Source organism: Mustela lutreola, chromosome 4 (assembly GCF_030435805.1).
Source record: "Mustela lutreola isolate mMusLut2 chromosome 4, mMusLut2.pri, whole genome shotgun sequence".
Taxonomy (NCBI): domain Eukaryota; kingdom Metazoa; phylum Chordata; class Mammalia; order Carnivora; family Mustelidae; genus Mustela; species Mustela lutreola.
The window spans coordinates 70,610,744-70,631,143 of NC_081293.1; the positions used below are offsets into that span (position 1 = coordinate 70,610,744).

Genomic DNA, 20,400 nt, shown 5'->3' on the forward strand with positions numbered 1-20,400 from the left:
AGGATTTGCGGTTTCTAAGCAACCTCGTCTCAACTTTCTCATCACTGGCACAATGGCTCTGGAATATTGGGTAAAAATCAGAGCACAGAGAAATGTCCCCAGAAAGGAAAAGAATCACTGACAGACTGTGAATGTGCCAATTTACCAATTATCTTCTCCATGCACAGCACCTGAGATTCTTTCCCTCTCCAGGCTCTTGTACTACTGAGCAGACGTCTGATAGGTCGGTCCTGGGCCAGCCGGGTGAGCGGCGCAATGCTTGTGAGGCTGTTCTTAGCTACCTTTGAACTGTTTATCTGTCCGTATAAAATGGGAAAATAGGGGTTTCTTCCACGTTATGCCCCTTCGGCAAGTACGTTGTTTAAAAACAAACGCTTCCATTGTATGATTTATTTTAAACCGGTAGCTAACTGTATTGGCGGGACATCTTATTTTGGTGCCATGGATTTACTAGAATACGTGGAAAGCATGTGCGTCCGCCCTCTACCGGTACATGCACATATAAACCCACACATTTTCCTAGGTTGGCAAACAGGTCTTTCTGTGATGCTTTCCCCAAGCTAAATACCAACAAGTACCATGCATATTTTAACAGTAGCAGATATCCTATTTTAGCTCCTCATTTGCCCTACTTTGCCCAATTAAGAGTAGCTCTATATTTCTGAAAAATAAACAAAGGAGGGTAGCATTTCCACAAGTTCTGTCTTCATTAAGGAGCCTTTTATTACAAACTGGATTTGTGCTTTTGATGTCATTTAACCTTTCTTTAAAAAAAAATTCTCTTTATCACACTGCTCCTATGATACACAAATTAAATAAAATATATGATAAGGCGTAAAACTCTTCAGAAATGTGAGGTAATATTCACATTACTAGGGTTTAGTTACCACCTAGCCTTCAGCCCTCTGAATAATTCAGTAGAAAATAAGTGCCTCAGGATGTGCTTTTCATTATTAGCTATATATTAATATCAGTTGATTTGTCTTTCAATTATATCTTAATTTCTTGACAAAGGAAATCCTTTTTTTAATCACAAAAAAGAATCAACCCATCTATTGTAGATACATACACAGTATATCTCTGTCTGTCTATCAGAATAAGAGAGAAAGAGAGAATAAAAGGGAATAAGAGAGAGAATAAGAGAGACTTTTATTACAAAAAAGTATTTTGGGTGCTAGGGAGATAGAAACTGTGATCATGGCTTTCAGAGAACTTACATTTTAGTATAGAAAATTGAAATTTAAATGAATATGCTAAGTGCAGACACTGATGCATACTATAGAGAACATGATAAATAGTAAGAGGAATGCCAATGAATGAAGGAGTTTGCACAGGTAGAATGGTCGGAGACGGCTTCTCTGAGCAAGGGGCTTTGAGACCTGATTTATCAGGTAGAAGGCTAAAGAGATAGCAAAAGCAAAAAACCTGGGAATGAAAATGTTTGACATATTTTAATAAGAAAAATAAAAACTTGTGGAAAGCTCCCGTTTAACTCATGGCTTTGGGGGCTTCTTGGTCCCTGGGCTGCCCTTCCTTTGATGGATGACTGAGTGCATAATTCTCATGGTTTGTGTGCACTACTTAGGTTAATTACATCTGTCAGGGTCCACCGAGAAAAACAGAGCCCGTGGCATTTAGTTAAACAGAAGGGATTTGAGGCAGGGAGCTCATTAGAAGGGGCCTGGAAGTGCACCAGGAGATGGGGAAGCAAGTATGAAGCTTCCTCTCTGACTTCTTCTCCCTCCGTGCTCACTCATGAACTCCCCAGCCATCTGCTGTACGTCTCTCTACGTCCATGCCGAGGGAGCCACACAAACGAGCAAGACCTAGGACTTGTGTTCAAGGATCTCAGCGTCTAGTCTGGGAATAATATGCGAGCTAGTGATCAGAAGCAGGTAGTACCTGTCTCTATGAGTATTCAGAGGGAGAAAAGATCAACTCCACCCAGAGGCTCACAAAGAGCCTCAAGAAGGTGTGGTGTTTTAAGAAGATCCTTGAACTTTTCTTGATATTAAGAAGTCTTGGGAGCTACAGCAGGGACAAAGACGTGGGCTCAGGGAGTGAAGCGGTTTCCTGTGAATGATTAACATGTTTTGTTGGGCGAGAGCAGTATGTGAATAGGTGCAGTGACAAATAGATATGGAGAGGTAGTAAGGTGCAGCCAAATTTTGGAGATCCTTTGCATATCGAGCTTCAGAATAGAAACTCGAAGCACTGAGCCTTGGGTTGGTAGACTATGGTCCACGGGCCAAGTCTGGACTGACCCTGTTTGTGTTAGACAGGTGGATTCTGTATATGGGGAAGGTGTGTGTTCTATAGATGAGCATTTACAATCTGGTGATAGAGAACACTATCCCCAATTAACTGAAATCTCTTCCCTGCGAAAATAATTCATTCTCCTCTTTAATAGATCTTTATCACCAAAAAAAAGTACTCTTATTATTACATGTTGAATTTTTTGTTAGTAATAATTTGGGGGGGGGTGAAAAAGGAAGAGAAAGCCAGAAATACTTGAGTGGAGACATGGGAAACATGGTGGGTGACACAGTAGGGCAGGCAGGGGAAGGCCTGGGACATCAAAGGGCTCCACGCTCCTCCTCATGGCACACCACTCCCGAGGCTTCCGATGGCTTTTCCAATATGACATTGTGAGAATTAAACAGAACCAGGCACAGGTAGAATATCAATAAATGGGATTCTATTTTTTTCCACTTTCTTTCAATAAGTAGTTGTGGGTCAATTGATTAGAACAACCAATCTCAAATATTTTCTAAGTAAGTAAAGCTAACCATCTGATTCCCTTCATTTAAAAAAATTACTTATTAGTTTCCTTGTTTTTTTTTTTTTTTAATGAACCCTGTGGAGTAGTTCAAATTCTTTTTCCATTTAAAACTCCACTTTTTGCCCATTTTGAATTACCAAACTTCTTGTCACTATGCTTGCTTGTTGACCAGCTTACTGAACTCAGTTGAAGGGTATCGTGTACAATTCAGTTGAGTTCTGGGTCTGTGGATTCCTTCTCATTCCTTTTTCCTAGTTTGAATACTTCCAGTTGGTATTTGGGAATATAAACATAACAATAGGGTTCTGAAAGTAGGCGTGGGGTTATTAAATTTTGATATCTGGAAATGTTTTATCACAAGAGTAAAATCCTGGTTTTCAACAATGAGAATAAATAGAATACGTACGGAGTCCTAGGTGAGAAGAGCCGTAGCATAATGTAAATTAAAATTCAGTGTGAAATGTTCAGTATGGCTGTGAAGGACGGACTATGGGTGTGTCCTACCCCTGAGACATTGCCCAAGGTTGAGATTTAGGACAGATTGTCAGAAAGGGCTAGAAAGGAATAAGTGATCTGCAAAAATCTTTATTGCACACAAAAATTTCCTGAGTTGTGTTTCCAAATGCAGATAACCTGAAGGATTAACAGCATCCTCACAGATGAGGACTGTCTTTGCTTTCTGGTGTCAGGCTCAGCAGTTGTGATTGATCAATTGATTTTTATTTATTTATTTATTTATTTAATTTAAGAGAGAGAGAGAATATGCTCATGAGCTGGGGGCAAGGGGCAGAGGCAGAGGGAGAAGCTGACTCCCTGCTGAGCAAGGAGCCCAACGTAGGACTCGATCCTGGGACCCTGGGATCATGACCTGAGCTGAAGGCAGACGTTTAACTGATTGAGCCACCCAGGCACGCCAGTTGTAGTTTTTTTAAAATGACCTTCATGCCAGTGTGATAGTACATGCACTTTGAAAAATTTCAGCAGAGTGGGAAATAAGCACATTCTATATGGAAGACATCAAAGCAGGACCAGGAAAGAAAAAAAAAAATACTATTATCTTGAACTTCTGCAGGAAAATTGAAAAGTTTAGCAGATGGTTCCAGAGACCCTGTAACAAATACCATAAAGGCCATCTGAAGGAGACATAAGAAGCATCTCTATCGGTACCCTGCACATTAGCATCCAGTTACCAATGACTCCCCCACTGTGGTTTAAAGTAGCCTCTACTGCTGGACAGAATGGAAGTCCGGAAACAAGTCTGGGTTATACTTCTTTCACACATTCAAACCGAGTGTTTTCGTTTGCACTTCCACAAAGAGCCACATCTTCCGGAGACTCCAGTGTGGTGGGGATTTAAATGTTGCTGATGGTTTTGTTTGGAGGAGGTCATACTCTGCCTTTCAGAAGCTAACAGCAGCCATGGATGAGAGTGTGTGAGATCCAGCCTGTAAGGTGGTGTTGTCTGTGCTCTGTTAAGTGTTCATTCTGTTCACTGAAGCAGACTCAGTCCTGCCAAGAGATAACAAGATGCTTCCATCTGTCATCTTTCTCACCTCTTATTTGCAGGAAAAGCACACAGCATGAGCTCTATAAAGCACTAGAACCTCGATCAGTGTACTAATCAGTATCGGAAAATTAATATTAGAATGATTATATAAGTCCATTGCTCTTTCTCTTCAGTTGTTCCAGCTGTGAATTATGAATTTAAAGTTCACTTTTTTCCAGTAAACCCAACCCCCAGTAAAATTTACCACCAGTTGATCCTGTTTCCTAAGTTTATCTTGTCCTTTGGATTCTCCAGTACCTCAGCTCCTTCAGGCTGTGATTATTCTCCTTCCAGAATTCACCTAATAGCCAAAAACCTGGTTTTGAATGGTATTTGAATATCTGTACTATGTTAAGACACCAAGTGATATATAAACAATGAAAGAAATGTACGACCCAGTAATTGCCCTAGTAGGTATTTATAAAGGGATACAGAAATACTGTTGAAGGGGCACATGCACCTTGATATTTACAGCAACAGTATCTTTCAACAGCCAAACTGTGAAAAGAGCCCAAATGCTTATGGACTGAGAAATGGATAAGGAAGATGTGGTATGTATGTATCTATATCTATATCTGTATCTATATCTATATCTGTATATACATATATATATGTATATAGGTATATATATGGAATATAACTCAACCACCAGAAAGAATGAAATCCTGCCATTTGCAACAATGTAGATAGAAAAAGAGGGCATAATGTTAAGTGAAACAAGTCAGTCACAGAAAGACAAATACCATATAAGTTCACTCATGTGTGGAATTTAAGGAACAAAACAGACAAACACAGGGAAAGGATCAGTGGCGGTGGGGGGAAGAGGGGAATAAACCATAAGAGGCTCTTAACTGTAGAGAAAAAACTGGGGGTTGATGGAGGGATGTGAGTGGGTGATGGACATTAAAGCAGGCCCTTGTGATGAGAACTGGGTGTTCTATGTAAGTGCTGAATCCCTGAATTCTTAAGCTGAAACCAATTTTACCATATATGTTAACTAACTAGAATTAGAATAAAACATTGAATTAAAAGAAAAACACTATGGTCCCCTTCAGTGTATTTATATTCTAGATCAGAAAGAAATTTATATGTAAATAGAATAATGAGATTTTAAAAACTAGTGTTTATTGAATATTAAAATGCAATAGTTACTTCAAGGGACTGGCAAAGGCTACTGTTTTTTTTTTTTTTTTTTTTTTTTTTTTTTTTAGCTGAGAAGCCTCTATGATTAAGTGGAGATATTAATGGGTGAAATTGGATATCATATAATGTTACTGTTGCACACTTAAAAGGTTGATCTCAGAGAGGATGGGTATTCTACAGTTGAGAAGTTGTGGAGCGCAGTGTGAGACTTCGTCCCTTCCCTGGACTTCTGTTCTAGCTGTGGATGAGCGAGCGCTGGGTGTGGCCCCTTGCTGGTTAGTGAGCACAGCCTGGAGACCCTGCTCCTCTGTCCAGAAAGGCCAGAGGAGAAGGCTTTCCCACAATATGGGATCTCATCCACAGATGAAAACATGGTTTTCTCTGACACCTCCTTTGTCCTGTGTTTTGTCTGCTTGTTCCGCCGGAGCAGGAAGGTCTGGATTGTCATTGTGGGTGGCCCTGGGAGCCTGCTTTACCTGCATTGATGACCAAGAACAGAGGAAATGTGGCATCAACTCTGGAGACAAGGGGAAGGCAGGCTTTTTGCCAGGATGGCCACATTCCTGAAAGAGAGAGAATGAAACAGTCCAGACAGGGACAAGGATGGATTTTGGGGTCTCTGCTACTGAAACAGAGGATCACCCTGTCTCAGAGGGGTCGGTCATCCACCCAGTGCACTGGTGCAAACACATATGGGCTCCACAAAAGATTCCACAGCATTCAAGAGGAAGAATATTTTATTTTCAAGATAAAAGGGGGAAAGGTCTTTAAGAACATTTATAAAACACACACACACACACACAAGATATTTATAAAAAAAATATGAGTTTCAAATGCAACTTGAGAAAAAATGAAATTTATAAAACATGACTGACAGTGGAATAAAGATAGGGACTGAGAATAAAGTAAAACTAAAGAGACTAAAGACAGAAAATGTAGGACTAAAGATGCAGAAAAGGAAGAATGCTTTATTAATCACAAACAACTATTAATACTTACTTAGAACTTGCTGGAAGCATTGAAATGGGTATTCTACAAACACTTCTGCATTTAATTACCAAACCTCCTAACCAAGACACTGATATTCCTTTTCTTTATGGGCTAGTAATGGGTGCAGCCCCAGGAAGAGAGCTAACCAGAGAGGCAGATTCAGTCTGTCCAGTCCTGGTCAATCCAGGACTCCACTCACTGCCCTGTGGAGCTCTGTCACATGTGTGTGACAATATCCAGAGTGCAGGTGGGTCCTGGAGGGGTCAGGCAGTGACATCAGATGGCCAAATAGCTACTCAGTGTTGACATAGACATTGATTGGATAAAATGAGCATGTACAATAACAAAAACACTGTAGAAAGAATAAGAATAAGAAAAGAACTTTAGAATTTTGTAAAGACCCTATGTTTACAGATCCAAGGTGTTCAAATGATGAAACACAGTGAAGGCAAGGGAACTAATCCTTGGAAAGCCCCTGGTGTACTATGTTCATTCCAAGATAAAAGAGAATTTCTACCAGATAGTTAAAGCAAACGAACAGAAGAAGAAAGCAAATATTAGTTACAATTCAGAAATATGCTCCATAGGAGAAAATAGAGGAAATTTTGTGAAGAGAGAACCTCAAATTCAGTCAAATTTTCATTCAGGTATGTAGCACCTGACATTCTAACATCTACATGGACTCACATGTTCTTACTGGAAAAAATAGTCAAGGTTGTGTCAGTTGGCCAATGGTTAAACAAAAATAAAGAATTTAAAAATAAGTAAATTATGATACAAATGTTTAGATGTGAGCATTAAAACCAATAAAACAAGATGTAGTATAAATGTAGCCCAGTAAAACTTTATTATAAATTTATAAATGTATACATGTATAATACATATGTATGAGAGCAGGAGTATAAAATAATTCTTAAAGGAAATGTAAAATATAAATAATAGGAATAATAGTAAGCTATAACTAATAATTTTTAATAGTAGTTTTCAATTCTCAAATTTTATTATCAAGGGCAGCAATGTGTGTGTGTGTGTGTGTGTGTGTGTGTGTGTGTGTGTGTGTTTGTGTGTGTGTGTGTTTGGGACTAGAAGGTAGAAATGTCACAAATTAGAGACAACAAATGCAGTTAGATGGTATTTTCTTGTTTGGAATTCCATCTTATTTATTTCTATGAATCTTGTTGCTAGTTTTCTATAAACCTAGATTATCTGGATCTAATTCCCTATTTTAAATCATCATATGTTCTTCCAATGTCTACTTTCCACACACATATGTTCCTGACCTTCACAGGTCTTATACGATAAAGCAAGTCTGAATTGCTATTTTAAATCATCATAGTCATGGTCAAATTAAGATTTGTAAAGCAGTGTATGATAGAATATGATAGAAACCTAGGATTGTTAGGTTTTTGAAAGAGATTAAATTTTCTATGACGTCTGTTTAAGGCAGAGAAGAAGGGTGAAAGCAAAGAGAGTGTTTAGAACTAGTTAAACAAAAGGAGGGGGTAAAATTCCAACCACAGTTTGATGAACATTAAATTCTTAGTATTCAACTTTCTTGATAGATTGAAACATTAAACTTAAAATGTTGCAACCATAATACTTGAAAGTAAATAGAATGCAGCCTTTATATAACTTTCAGATGGTGAAAGACTATCTAAGCAGAAGTCAAAAAAGGAAAGAGGGATATATTTGAATACATAAAAATGCCAAGCTTCTAGATGTCAAAAACAAAGAACATTAAAAGGCAAACAACACACTAAAAAAAAAAAAAAATTGTAAGATTACTAACAAAGTGTTGATTTCTGTCCTAGGCACATATGCCATGGAAATAAAATTTTAAAATACCAAAATTAAAAAAAAAAGATAGACAAAATAAATGAACAGAAGAATCAGAGATAAATATATCACATAAATTATGCTAGCAACCAAAGAAATGCAGAATTAAACCTCACATTTATTTAGCAATTCCCTAGACATATATCACACTCAATATTGACAAACATGTGCTGTTATAAACACTCAAACACTACTGAGGAGGAAAATAAACCATCATAGTCTTTCTGGAACACCATCTGGCAATTTGTACAAAGGATTTCAACGTGCTCTCATTCCTTGATCCAGAAATTCCACGTCTAGGAATTTAACCCAAGGAAATAACTAAAGACACAGAAAAATAATGAGCACAGTCCAAACAACTCGAGTGTATAGCTAGAGAGCCTAATTTATAACATTAGTGCAGGCTGCATATTATTGCAAATTGTGTTTTCAAAACATATGTATTGGCTCAGAACAGGATTATGAAGTAATGAGAGGTAAAAGACTCAACAAAATTTATACACATAAAGTCCTGAAAGATCACCTAAGTAGGTACATAGATGACCAGGTAGAATACATATGTGACAAATGCTGATAGAAAATACTTGAACATGCTGGCACTGGTTTGCAGGGTTTAAAATATTTTCTCTTTGTATCTATACTTAGAGGACACTCTGTGATAATTTTTTCTTCATCAGAAAGACAAAAACATTTTTTTGTTATTTACCTGTAGATGTTTTCCATTACCAACAATATGAAAATTAAACTATATTGTTTTTAAGTTACTTGAATGACTCTCCCCAAATTATTGATTATCAGTTTCTCATCCATCTATCTACCTATTGATTGTGGGTTGTGGGTTGTTTTGTTTGTTTGTTTGTTTGTTTTAGCTCCCTTGTCCACACTCCATCAGATGCACACGTAACCTATATCTCCACCAGCCTCACCCCAATACATGGATCGAAGTGTGCTCTATTCAAGCTACACATACTTGAATTTCTCTGATTCTTGTTATTTTGAATATTTGACTCCTAACACTTGAACATGTGAGTTTTCTGTCAGAGGTTTCTCTTAATATTCATCAATATACATCTTTATAAAAGAAATTCTAGAGGAAACTGTGTACATATGCTTTGAGTCGCTGTGACTATGAGCCTCTCCATAGGAACTTATTAATAAATTAAGGAGTTATCACAACATTTCTGTAATCAAAGCATAGGGAATGTGTTTATAAATTGGATGTAAGACTAATGTATCTGAGTGTATAGGAAAGAATTTCACTGAAGCTTCAATTTAATAAAGTGAAATGTTCATTTTAAGTGAATATTCAAACTCTCTGATACACTATCTTAAAATTATGGTTAAGTATAATCATTAGAAAATTTGCTTTGCAGGTTTTGCATCTAAATCTTGGTTTAAGATCAAATAGTAATGAGAGTCCCCCTTCATTCCCTCAAAAATTTAATCAGTTATGCAATTTTAAGTAAAACCTTCAAAATTCATGTCGGTGTCATGTTTTCAGAAAACTGAGCAAGATATGCTCAAATTAGCTTCCAATTTGACATGAAAAAAATTCCATCTCTCTCTGCTTATAACTTGGAGTCAATTTTAATGCCAACTAAATTAATGAGGTAATTTTAATAATACTATAATAATATCCATTACTAAGCATGGCACTTATTTTTTTTAATATACTGTCTTTCATGAATACTTATACCAATTAATAGAATGTAGATATTGTTAACCTCACTGTGAAATTATGATTCAAGATCTGAGGGATTAAATAACTTACTGAAAAGTGCTACAGCTACTTATTTAGCAAGTTTGAAATGCTTTCCTGTAGGATGCTGGAGCTCACCACTCAATCTATTGCAATGTTTATGAAACTGTTGGTGTCACTGAAAGGCCATCTCCATGAAGCACTTTGAACCCACATCTGTGTATTTTGAGATACTCTCGTGAAGACCCCATTTTTCAGTTTAGTTGGGTGCAGTAATTTTGTGAGCTTGAGATAGATCTTAGTATAGTAAGGAAATGCTTATAAAACATCAGTATGTGTATTTGGAGGTCTTACAGGAATGCAGAAAGCAAGGCTAGGTCTGTGAGGCTCAAGAATCCTTGTAATACTATAGAATGGAGAAGTCCTTTATTCAACTTCTTTTTTTTTTCCCCCTAAGATTTTACTTATTTATTGGACAGAGAGAGAGAGAGAGAGAGCGAGGGCGGCAAGCAGGAAAGAAGCAGACTTCCCCCAGAGCAGGACCCCAATGGGGACTTGATCCCTAGGATTGTGGCCCTGTGATCATGATCTGAGCCAAAGGCAGACACTTAGCTGACTGAGCTACCCAGGCGTTGCTAGTCAACATTTCTTAAGTGCCGATGTGCCCTAAATATTTCTGGTACTTTCCATATGGCCTTTCCCTGCATTCAGGAAAGCTATAGGCAAGCAGACTCAGACATACAGCTAACATGAGTGTTTGATAAATCTTAATAAGGAAGAGTACAGTATTCTCTGTATAGAAATACATAAAGAAAATTATCCACTATACCTCGGGTCAAAGTACTGTACAGGTAGAGGAAAGAGCCAAGTATATTTATTTATCAGAGAGAGAGAGAGAGAGCGAGCGAGCACAGGCAGACAGAATGGCAGGCAGAGGCAGAGGGAGAAGCAGGCTCCCCGCTGAGCAAGGAGCCTGACGTGGGACTCGATCCCAGGACGTTGGGATCATGACCTGAACTGAAGGCAGCCGCTTAACCAACTGAGCCACCCAGGCGTCCCCAAAAAGAGCCAAGTATAAATGAAAAGAGAAAGGGATAAATGGGACTATATTAAAATTAGGAACTTTCCTTCAACATAACAACATTAATAGGGTCTAAGTGTAAGCAACAGAGTTGGGATATAATGTCTACCAAACAGTAAGCTGACCAAAGACTTAACACTGTAATATATAAAGAGCTCTAATGAGCCAGTGAGAAAAAGATAGAAAAATGCACAAAAGACATGAACCAACACCTCACAAATGTCATACATTGTAAAAGAGTTCAAATCACTCTGAGATAACAGTACAGACTTACCAGAATGGTTAAGTCTTAAAACAACTGGAATTATCAACTGTCTGCAAAGCTAGGGAGCACTCAGTAAAGACTGTAATAGGATTAGCTTAGAAAACTGTGTGGCAGGGACCTAGCTCGTCAGAACACATGCAGGTCCAGCAATTGGATTCTCATATTTAATCCAAATATATTCATGTGTAAGAAGACATGTAGAAGGGCACGGCACTCTTTGTCAAGCATGTGCTAGAAACAACCCAAACGCCATCACCAGTGTGAAGAGGAGAGAAAGTTGTCTATGTCTCTCTCATGGAACACAGTACTTCCATTGAAATGAGTATGTGGAAACGACACTTTATGGTCCTAACTCTTGTACGCATGCATATCATGTAAGACCTAATAAATGAAGAAAGTTAGTAGTCACACCACATGATATAATTCTATTTATAACACCTTAAGACAAATAATTTTTTTTAATTAAAAAATACTATTTATGATATTAGAAGGCAGGTTATCTTTAGGATGAAAGGGACAGTAGCAATTCATAGAAAATAGATAATATAGGGCTTCTGATACATGGGCAGTATTCTATTTCTTCTTGTCAGTAGCATTTAGAATTAAATGTAACTGTGATAATTCATCATGCTATGAATTTATGATTTATAAAAGTCTGTTATATATAGTACTTCCATATAAAGTATATTCTTAAAAGGCAAGTTGTAGGTTGTAACAAATAATCCTTATAAACACATGTCTGAGCATGTATTTCATAATTTTTGTAAAATAAATAGCTCAAACTACATTTCTTAAGTCTAAGCAAAGAAATGATTTTAAAAGGCAAAGATTCAAAGAAATGTTTTGAGAAGAAGGGGAGTATTAGTTAAAAAATCAAATATTAGTAAAATATGCAATTGGAATTATGTTCAAATGCACATGTTCAACACAGCATGCCATCAGGGTATATTACGTAAAAATATGTAAAATGTTTTGTAATATGTAAAATATAAAAATATATCTCAAACAATTTTTCAGAGACACATCAGAATAAGAAAGAGTCTGACATGAAGCAGGCCTGGTGTGCTCATGAAAATGATACAACAAAGTATCTGTTTTGCAGTAGTTTTGCTTGTTTCCTTTAATGTGTGATGTAAAGTTTCAGTGATCAGGAGAAGCTGATGCTCTTCGTGGTTCATGACGGTCAGAATATTTCATGTGGGCTCTCGGCTCTTCTATTCTAGAGATGATTATTATCAAAACTGGAAGACTGAAAAGAATCAGACATCATAGATGTTTTAGTATATAAGGTTCAAAGGCATATGTGAATGTTCTACTGTGTGTCTTCTGTGATCCCATAGGAAGGAAGTTCAACTTACTTGGTTTAGCCCACGTCACCCACCTTAATACTGTTTTGTTTTGTTTAGTGTTCACAGAGAATAGAACATTTTAAAATATATTTTCTATACTTATATGTAAATATATACTTATATATAAATCTTACACTTTTTTTTTTCAAGCAATCCAGTATTTCTGCCACTTGAAAAAAGCAAAACTAATCAAAGAAAAAGCAGAAATGGTGGTTCGGCATCTTAAGGGAGTGTGTTAAGTGTGTATGTGTTTATATGAGAGTATGCATGAACACAGCCATTCTTCCTTTCTGTGTCAGTTAATGTATAGAAACAAACAACAATTTGGCTAAATATTTTCAAAAGCTTGCAGGAAAATAACACATTTACCGTATATGAGATAACAATGTCCACTACATTTTCTTTCATAAACTCTAAACCCTATTCTTTCATTAAAGGAGGTGTGTAATAGATTTGAAATACAAATTTGGTGTTAAAAATTTCTTAAGGATATAAAAAAGGAAGTATTTAAGTGTAAAGAACACATAAAATTAATGAAAGGAATTTAAGAATAACATTCAATAATTAGATATTATATAGCTTGCTAACATTTTAAATCACTTAATTATCACTGCTTGCATATATTTATAGGTGATGGTGAGGTTTTTATTATTCTAACATAATTATCTGCTTTCTTAATACTGTAAGATTATTATTTGATTAAAATATAGACCACATAGGGCCGCCTGGGTGGCTCAGTCATTAAGCGTCTGCCTTCGGCTCAAGTCATGATCCTAGGGTCCTGGAATCAAGCCCCGCAGTGGTCTCCCTGCTCCGCAGGAAGACTGCTTCTCCCTCTCCCGCTCTCCCTGCTTCTATTCCCTCTCTCACTGTATCTCTCTCTGTCAAATAAATAAATAAAATCTTAAAGAAATATATATATAGACCACATAGCTAAACAATGATGAGTCTAGTATTCTATAAATAGAAGGGTGACCATTTGAAAGTCCAAATTAAGAATTATAATAATTAAAAAATATATACAAGCTTGACTCTTATGTTAGAGACACATGTGGTATTTTGAGCTCAGTTTACCCTTAGAAGATTGTTTCTTACTGTGCCCTCTCCAGGGTTTTCCACTGTAACAGGGCAAGCCTTTCTATTGACCATTCTTGGAGACTATTATGATGTTCTCATTTAATTTAAAATACTATCATGGGTTCAGTGTAATATTATGTGTCTGTTACTCATATGAAGCTATCACTCTAATGCTGAGTTGAAGAATATTTAAAACTTTTTAAAGAAAATTTAGAATTTAAAGAGTGCTTTAAATTCTACCTCTATCTTCACTGAGGCCAAAAGCCTTACTAATCAAGTTACTAAATGTCAAATATAAGTTTTTATTTTCAAAACTCACTACCCCGTTGGCTTGTATGATAAATGATACTGATTAGTTTTCATTGGTGAAATGAAAACTATTTAAGATATAAGAATTGGCTAAAATTGTTCAAAGGCAGTCTACCTGCCCAGGAAACAGATTTAGGAACCAAGAGAATTATGGGTGCTTTGAACTTTTGGGATGAGATAGAATGGATCTCACAGTCCTGTAGACCATGACTTTTCTTTGTTTGATGCTGGTTAAAATGATGAAAGCATTCTACCACCGAAATCTCTTCCCTTGAATGTACTTTTTATGCAAGGTTATAGTTTGAACACCTAAAAGAAAAAAAGAGTTGGGGCTTCCTTAAATCTACAGATCAGTTTCCTTAATCTTCTTTTGTGATTGCTTGTGAATACATTTTTACTTATTATCTATGTAAATAGATACAGATATATCTACACATAGACATACAGCAGAATTGGGACTGAAACACATAGAAGGAATAAGTAGTCCTCACTGACCCCAACCCTCTAATTACCTCTAATTCTTTCTCAAAAGAATTCAAGAGTTGAACATGAAAACATGGTCTTAGTTCTATTGAAAAGACAAGGCGCCTCTCCAGCAAATGATCATGAAGCATGTGTCTCTAGCACAATAATCTTGGGTCTTAAAATTATAGAATCAGAGAACATTCTACTGTAGATAATCTTTTTGTTACTGTTTGATAGATTCTATGATTATCCTTATGACATGAATCTCGCTATGTAGACCTAAATCATTTAGGGGTGAATCACCATTACTAAATATGTCAGGAAATTTAAGGGCTAATTCAAGGAGCACGGGAATGCAAGCCTGCTCTTCTGTTCACTTGTAAAATGCATCCATTAGCAGGAATAGAATTCTGGAGACAGGACTTCTCAAAGGCAAATAAGACTGAGAGAAGGCAGACCTGCTTTAGGGACAAGGTGTTTAGGTGCCTTTTTAATGTGACTCCAGGAATTCATCTTGATGAATCAACTATGTTGCATACTGTTCGCACTAGGCTGTGGGTTGTGTTTGCGCAGATTGGCCAACAGAGTTTCCAGTGAAAAGTGATTCCAATAATTATGCCAGCATAGAGGATCCTCTTAATACTCTCCTTAAGGATGCCCAAGCATATTCAAGCCATGGGTGAATTTCTAATTTCTTGAGCATAATTCTTCTGAATCCAACAGTAAAATTAGAAGCTAAGATAAATAAAGGGACAGGAGAAATAAGGAGCAGTAGTTACTATCTACTTGAAGAGAATGTTTCTTTAAAGGAAACGTATCTCATAGGTGCTCGCCTTTTCACAAGACCCGTGAAGGTTGTTCTCACAGTAGCTACCACTGGGCTGTTTCCTCAGAGTCCACCTGAGAGTACCGATCTCTTACCAGGTTATTCTACTGTAATTCAGTAGAATACAAAGTGACAAGAACGTATTAAATGAGTATATAATGTTTGCCAAACCTTGTAAATGATTACATGCTTGTTTTTTTTTCTTTTTTTCTTTTTTTTTTTTAAGATTTTATTTGTTTATTTATTTGAAAGAGAAAGAGAGAAGACAGGGAAGGCCTAAGAGGCAGAGGGAGAAGCAGACTCCTTGCTGAGCAGGGAGCCAGATGCTGGGCTCGATCCCAGGACCCTGGGATTATGACTTAAGCCAAAGGCAGATGCTTCACTGACTGAGCCACCCAGGAGTCCCTACATTTTTTTTTTCCATAAACTTCTTGCTTTTTCCAAAAAACTCTTGCTTATTATAAGGAATTGTGTCCCTCTAGGATTTTCTTGCTTATCTGTATGCCCTTCCAGTGCTTGGCTGCATCTAATATAGAGATTTTTGATGATAGAAAAGTTAAAAAAATGATGCATGTTCTTATGTTGTTTCTTCAAATGAGTGCATATATAATTTTCCTACTCTGGTTTAAATGTTACTTATCTTTATGAGAAATTATATTAAATATTTTAACAGTGTCATTCTAAACAAAACACAGTATCCTTTAATGTTACTTGTTGCTCATGTTAAAAACTCTCAAGATTCAGAGACCCCTATGTACGTGGGAGATAATCTCAGAAATTATATCTGAGAATTCATTCTTCGCCTTTAAACCCAAATTTTCTTAAAAAAAAAAAAACCTCATTAATGGTAGCATAAGAAAAATAGTTTTTCTGGGGCACCTGGATGATCCTCGGACTCTTGATTTCAGCTCAGGTCATGATCTCAAGTTTGGGAGATTGAGTCCTGTGTGGAGCTTCTCTCTAAAATGAATAAATAAATCTTTAACAAAAAAGGAGAGCAGTTTTTCTTAAGGTAAGTTGCTAGTCTTTATAGCGTGAGACAAGTCAGTCCTAACGAGTTATTCAAGATAGCTATGGTCCTCCCAAATTTCCAGAGACTTATTGAAGACTTCACCCAGAGGGTTGATTTTATTCTCACTAGTACAATTTATGTATTTGTAATATTAAAAGTAAGTTCAGGGTATGGTAACTACATAGTGAAATGGGACTACATGGCTTTTAAATAAATACCTTTCGTCGCTCCTACCTTCACTTCTAGATCCAGTCTCCTGAGTCGTGGACACTTTGGTATTTGCATTTTTAAATCTTCTGATTCTAAATAGCACACTTGCTTCCTTTTATTTCTTCAGTTCTCACCATGTATTTATTAATAACCGACTATGAAAGATGAGCAATGCTATTAGCACCTCTCCCTCCCTCTGGGTTTTGTTTACCATGTTATGTTTAGTTTTATCTATTGTTCACATAATTTTAAATTATATGACTAAAACCCCATTGCTCATCCTAACAACTTTAGATTGTACAGGAGAGGATTTTAAACTATATAACTTGTTACCAAAACTAAAACCACGTAGGCGTGGGCATTTAGCAGCTCCACAGAAACAGTGGAGTAAAGGTGATCAGCTGGGACCCTCTCCCAGAAGAGCTCAGACTCAATTTTTGTTAATTCTGAGTAAGTTATTTCCAACAACAGAAACTGAGGGTCCCTTCGTATATTTCCCTGAGCATGGGAAGGAGGAATGGATTGCAAAAAAAATTCTGAGGTTGGAAATGGCTTCGCAAGGTCTGAATCGACCTGTACTTTGGGAAAAGCTACCACAGATTTGCTAGTTGAACCAGATTGAAGTAGCTTAGCTCTACGGAGACTTTAACGCTCAGATTCCTTTGAAAAAATGTCTGGGATGAGCTGTCAGCCCTTAACTCCTGCATTCAAACATAACATACTTTGAAGAGCTTTGGATTTTTATCAGTTCCGAGAGAAATCCAGGATTACAGAGGAAGTAAAATGGAAATTGGGAAGGGGTGTGTGTGTCTGTGTGAGTGAGAGAGAGAGAGAGGGGAGGGGAGGGGGGAGGAGAGAAAGCATAAAACAGAAAAAGAGGGACAGAAACAGGGAGCAAGGGGAAGAGTCTAAGAAAAGTATTCTGTTGTAATGTGTTGTACTCTGTGAAAACAGCAGCAACAACAACAAAATAGTAGTCATCTGGATTTAATAGCATAATTTTGATACTGACTTGATATTTTCATGGTGCTAAATCCACGTTTCAGCAAGTGAATAGCGTATTAGAAAGTTATCCCTACCAGGAGCTCTCTGTTTTAGGAAAATATTAATAATGTTTAGACTACTGAGAGCCCAAGAGAGATAATGAACTGGGCAGAGTCCCTCAGATGTATGTGAACTCCATATTATTGGTCAGTGATTATTTTTAATTATTGCAACTTCAATAATTTAATATATTTTAGTACTATAGCTATGCTTAACATCACTTAACATAATAACTAATCAAAATTAAGTATCAGACAGTACAGTTTAATACCATTGCCTTTTTAGCATGGCACCACTGTGCATTTCTGCTGAGATTAGAAATTACTGATTTTTCTTTGAAAGTACATGATATGTGTCAAGGTTCTATCATTTGAGAAGAATTAAAGTAACATTGCAGTGATTCCTTAGAATGTGAAGTTATATATTTAAATAGACATTATTTCCCTTTAGAATTACTATTATAGGGGCATCTGGGTGGCTCGGTCGTTAAAAATCTTCCTTCAGCTCAGGTCATGATCCCAGGATCCTGGGGATCGAGCCCCGCATCAGGTTCCCTGCTCAGGGGTAGGCCTGCTACTTCCTTTCCCACTCCCGTAGCTTGTGTTCCCTCTCTCACTGTGTCTCTCTCTCTCAAATAAATAACATCTTTTAAAAAATAGAATTATTATTATATTTGGTCTGAGCATTGTAGAGACTTAAAGCAGTATTTCTCAAGCTGTGTTCTAAGGGAGTGTAAGAGTTTAAGATGTAAATGGGTGATTCTAGAAAATGTGCAAATAAACCCCTTTCTTGGACAGTCATTATGCAAATTAGCACATAAGTCTCTGAAAAGACCTGCAGTAGAGTAGATTAGCTTTTTGAAAAGTTATTTAATACTATGCATCACAAACTTATCTGTGTGGAGTGCATATTTGTTTTTTCAGCATACCTGTTATAAATTATAACTTATAATTTAGTACAGGGGTTAACAAATCACATCCTATTCACCATTTGTTTTTGTAAATAAAGTTTTATTGCAATATAGTCATGCCCATTTCTTGTTTTTGTGTTAACAGTGGCAGAGTTGAAAAGCTGACTCAGATACTTTATGTCCTGCAAAACCTAAACATATTTATTATCTGGTTCTTAACAGAAAAATATTTGCCTATCATGATAGGAGAAAGTCCACCTCTGAATATCATATTGGGAAACAAGGACTTAGAGAAATGTATTGCTATTTTAAATAACATCTTCTTATGGATAACTACAAGTTAAATGTATATACATGCATGATATGGAATTAATTTTAACTATATAAAATTTGCAATGATGGGGCTTTGATTGTTATTCGACTAAAGCATCACTTTTTAAAGATTTTATCTTAATATAATTAAGTTATGTGAAATTTTGAAACACGATCTTGGAAGAAAAACAATGTAAATATTCTTACAAATCTTGTCTAAACACAGATAAAAATAATACTTGATAGCCTCACATTTTTTCTGATTTAATTATATCTAGGGAAGAGTCAAACTGTATTGATACCTTTCTCTAAGTGCATAATTAATCTGTGACCTTGAGGCCACATTGCTCTTTCTTCAGATTCAAAATTGTCTAATATGTTAAGTTACAAATCTTGAAACCTGATTTTGAGTACTAGCTCAGATATTACCTAGCTGTCCAGACTATAATATCTAATCCCTGAAACCTGAGTGTAATACTAGCTCAGATATTACCTAGCTGTCCAAACTATAATACCCAATCCCTGAGTGTCAGTTTTTCATGAGGCATTAATAATAAAGCTGAACTAAACTGTCTGAATTTTTTTCCAGGAAGAACTGAACCCCATCATTGTTACCCCGCCCATCCAAGCTGTTGACCAGGACCGGAATATCCAGCCACCATCAGATAGGCCAGGCATCCTCTACTCCATCCTTGTTGGTTTGTATTTACTCACATGTCACTCTTGAATCATGTAGAAAAAGCGGTCTCAAATCAAAGGAAACACCTTTAATAACAAAGTTGATCTCCTTGGAAATTACTATTTTTATGTAAAAATGAATTTAAAAATAACGGCTTTTCTCTTAGAATTAGTTTTAGTAAAATGTGTAGAAGAAAACATGGAATTTTTTTTAATTGAAGAAGTGAAGCCACTTTAAAAAAAATGAATAATAATCTACATATTGGTAGTTTTCTCTGTGTTACTTCATAAAGAATTCTCTAAGAAAAATTTGAAAAAAAAATTAATTGAAAATATATACTGTTTGCTCTACTAGTATTTTACCATAGGTTAAATGTAATTATGTAATTCTGAAAATATATGACTGAATTAAATAAGGGTTTTTGGAACCATATGGGAGAAAGGCCATGATTACCCAAGGGTACACAATATATTATACCCTTGCCTAATTTTTCCTGGAAAAATTTCACAGGAGCTATTCTAGTTCATCATTGTGCATATACTGGTAATTGTACCAAAGCAAAAATGATGAGAATTTTATTATGATACTCTTCTCAAATTACTTTTGCTAAAATACGGGTGTTGCTGCTTTGCATGGTTTATAGTCTCTAGAGAGAGAGAGATGCGTGTGAGACAGATCATAAATCTCTTCATGAAGAAGAGGTTGCTTTTGAAGTATGCTTCAGAATGATTATTCAGTCATTCATTGCCCTCAACCCCTTTCTAATCCTAAGCCTTCAGCCTGTGTATGTGCACACATGCATAGTAATACAACAGTCTACAAACATTAGATAGATTTCCAAATATGACGTTATATCCCACTTAGA

General features: G+C 36.4%; 1 protein-coding gene across 1 annotated transcript in view; it reads left to right on the forward strand.

The window, feature by feature from the left end:
- Window positions 1–20,400, forward strand: part of PCDH15 (protocadherin related 15) — a 723,362-nt gene that overhangs the window by 294,659 nt on the left and 408,303 nt on the right. The window contains exon 9 of the mRNA XM_059172504.1: window positions 19,446–19,554. Coding sequence (XP_059028487.1) covers window positions 19,446–19,554 — 109 coding nt within the window. The remainder of the gene's footprint in view (window positions 1–19,445; window positions 19,555–20,400) is intronic.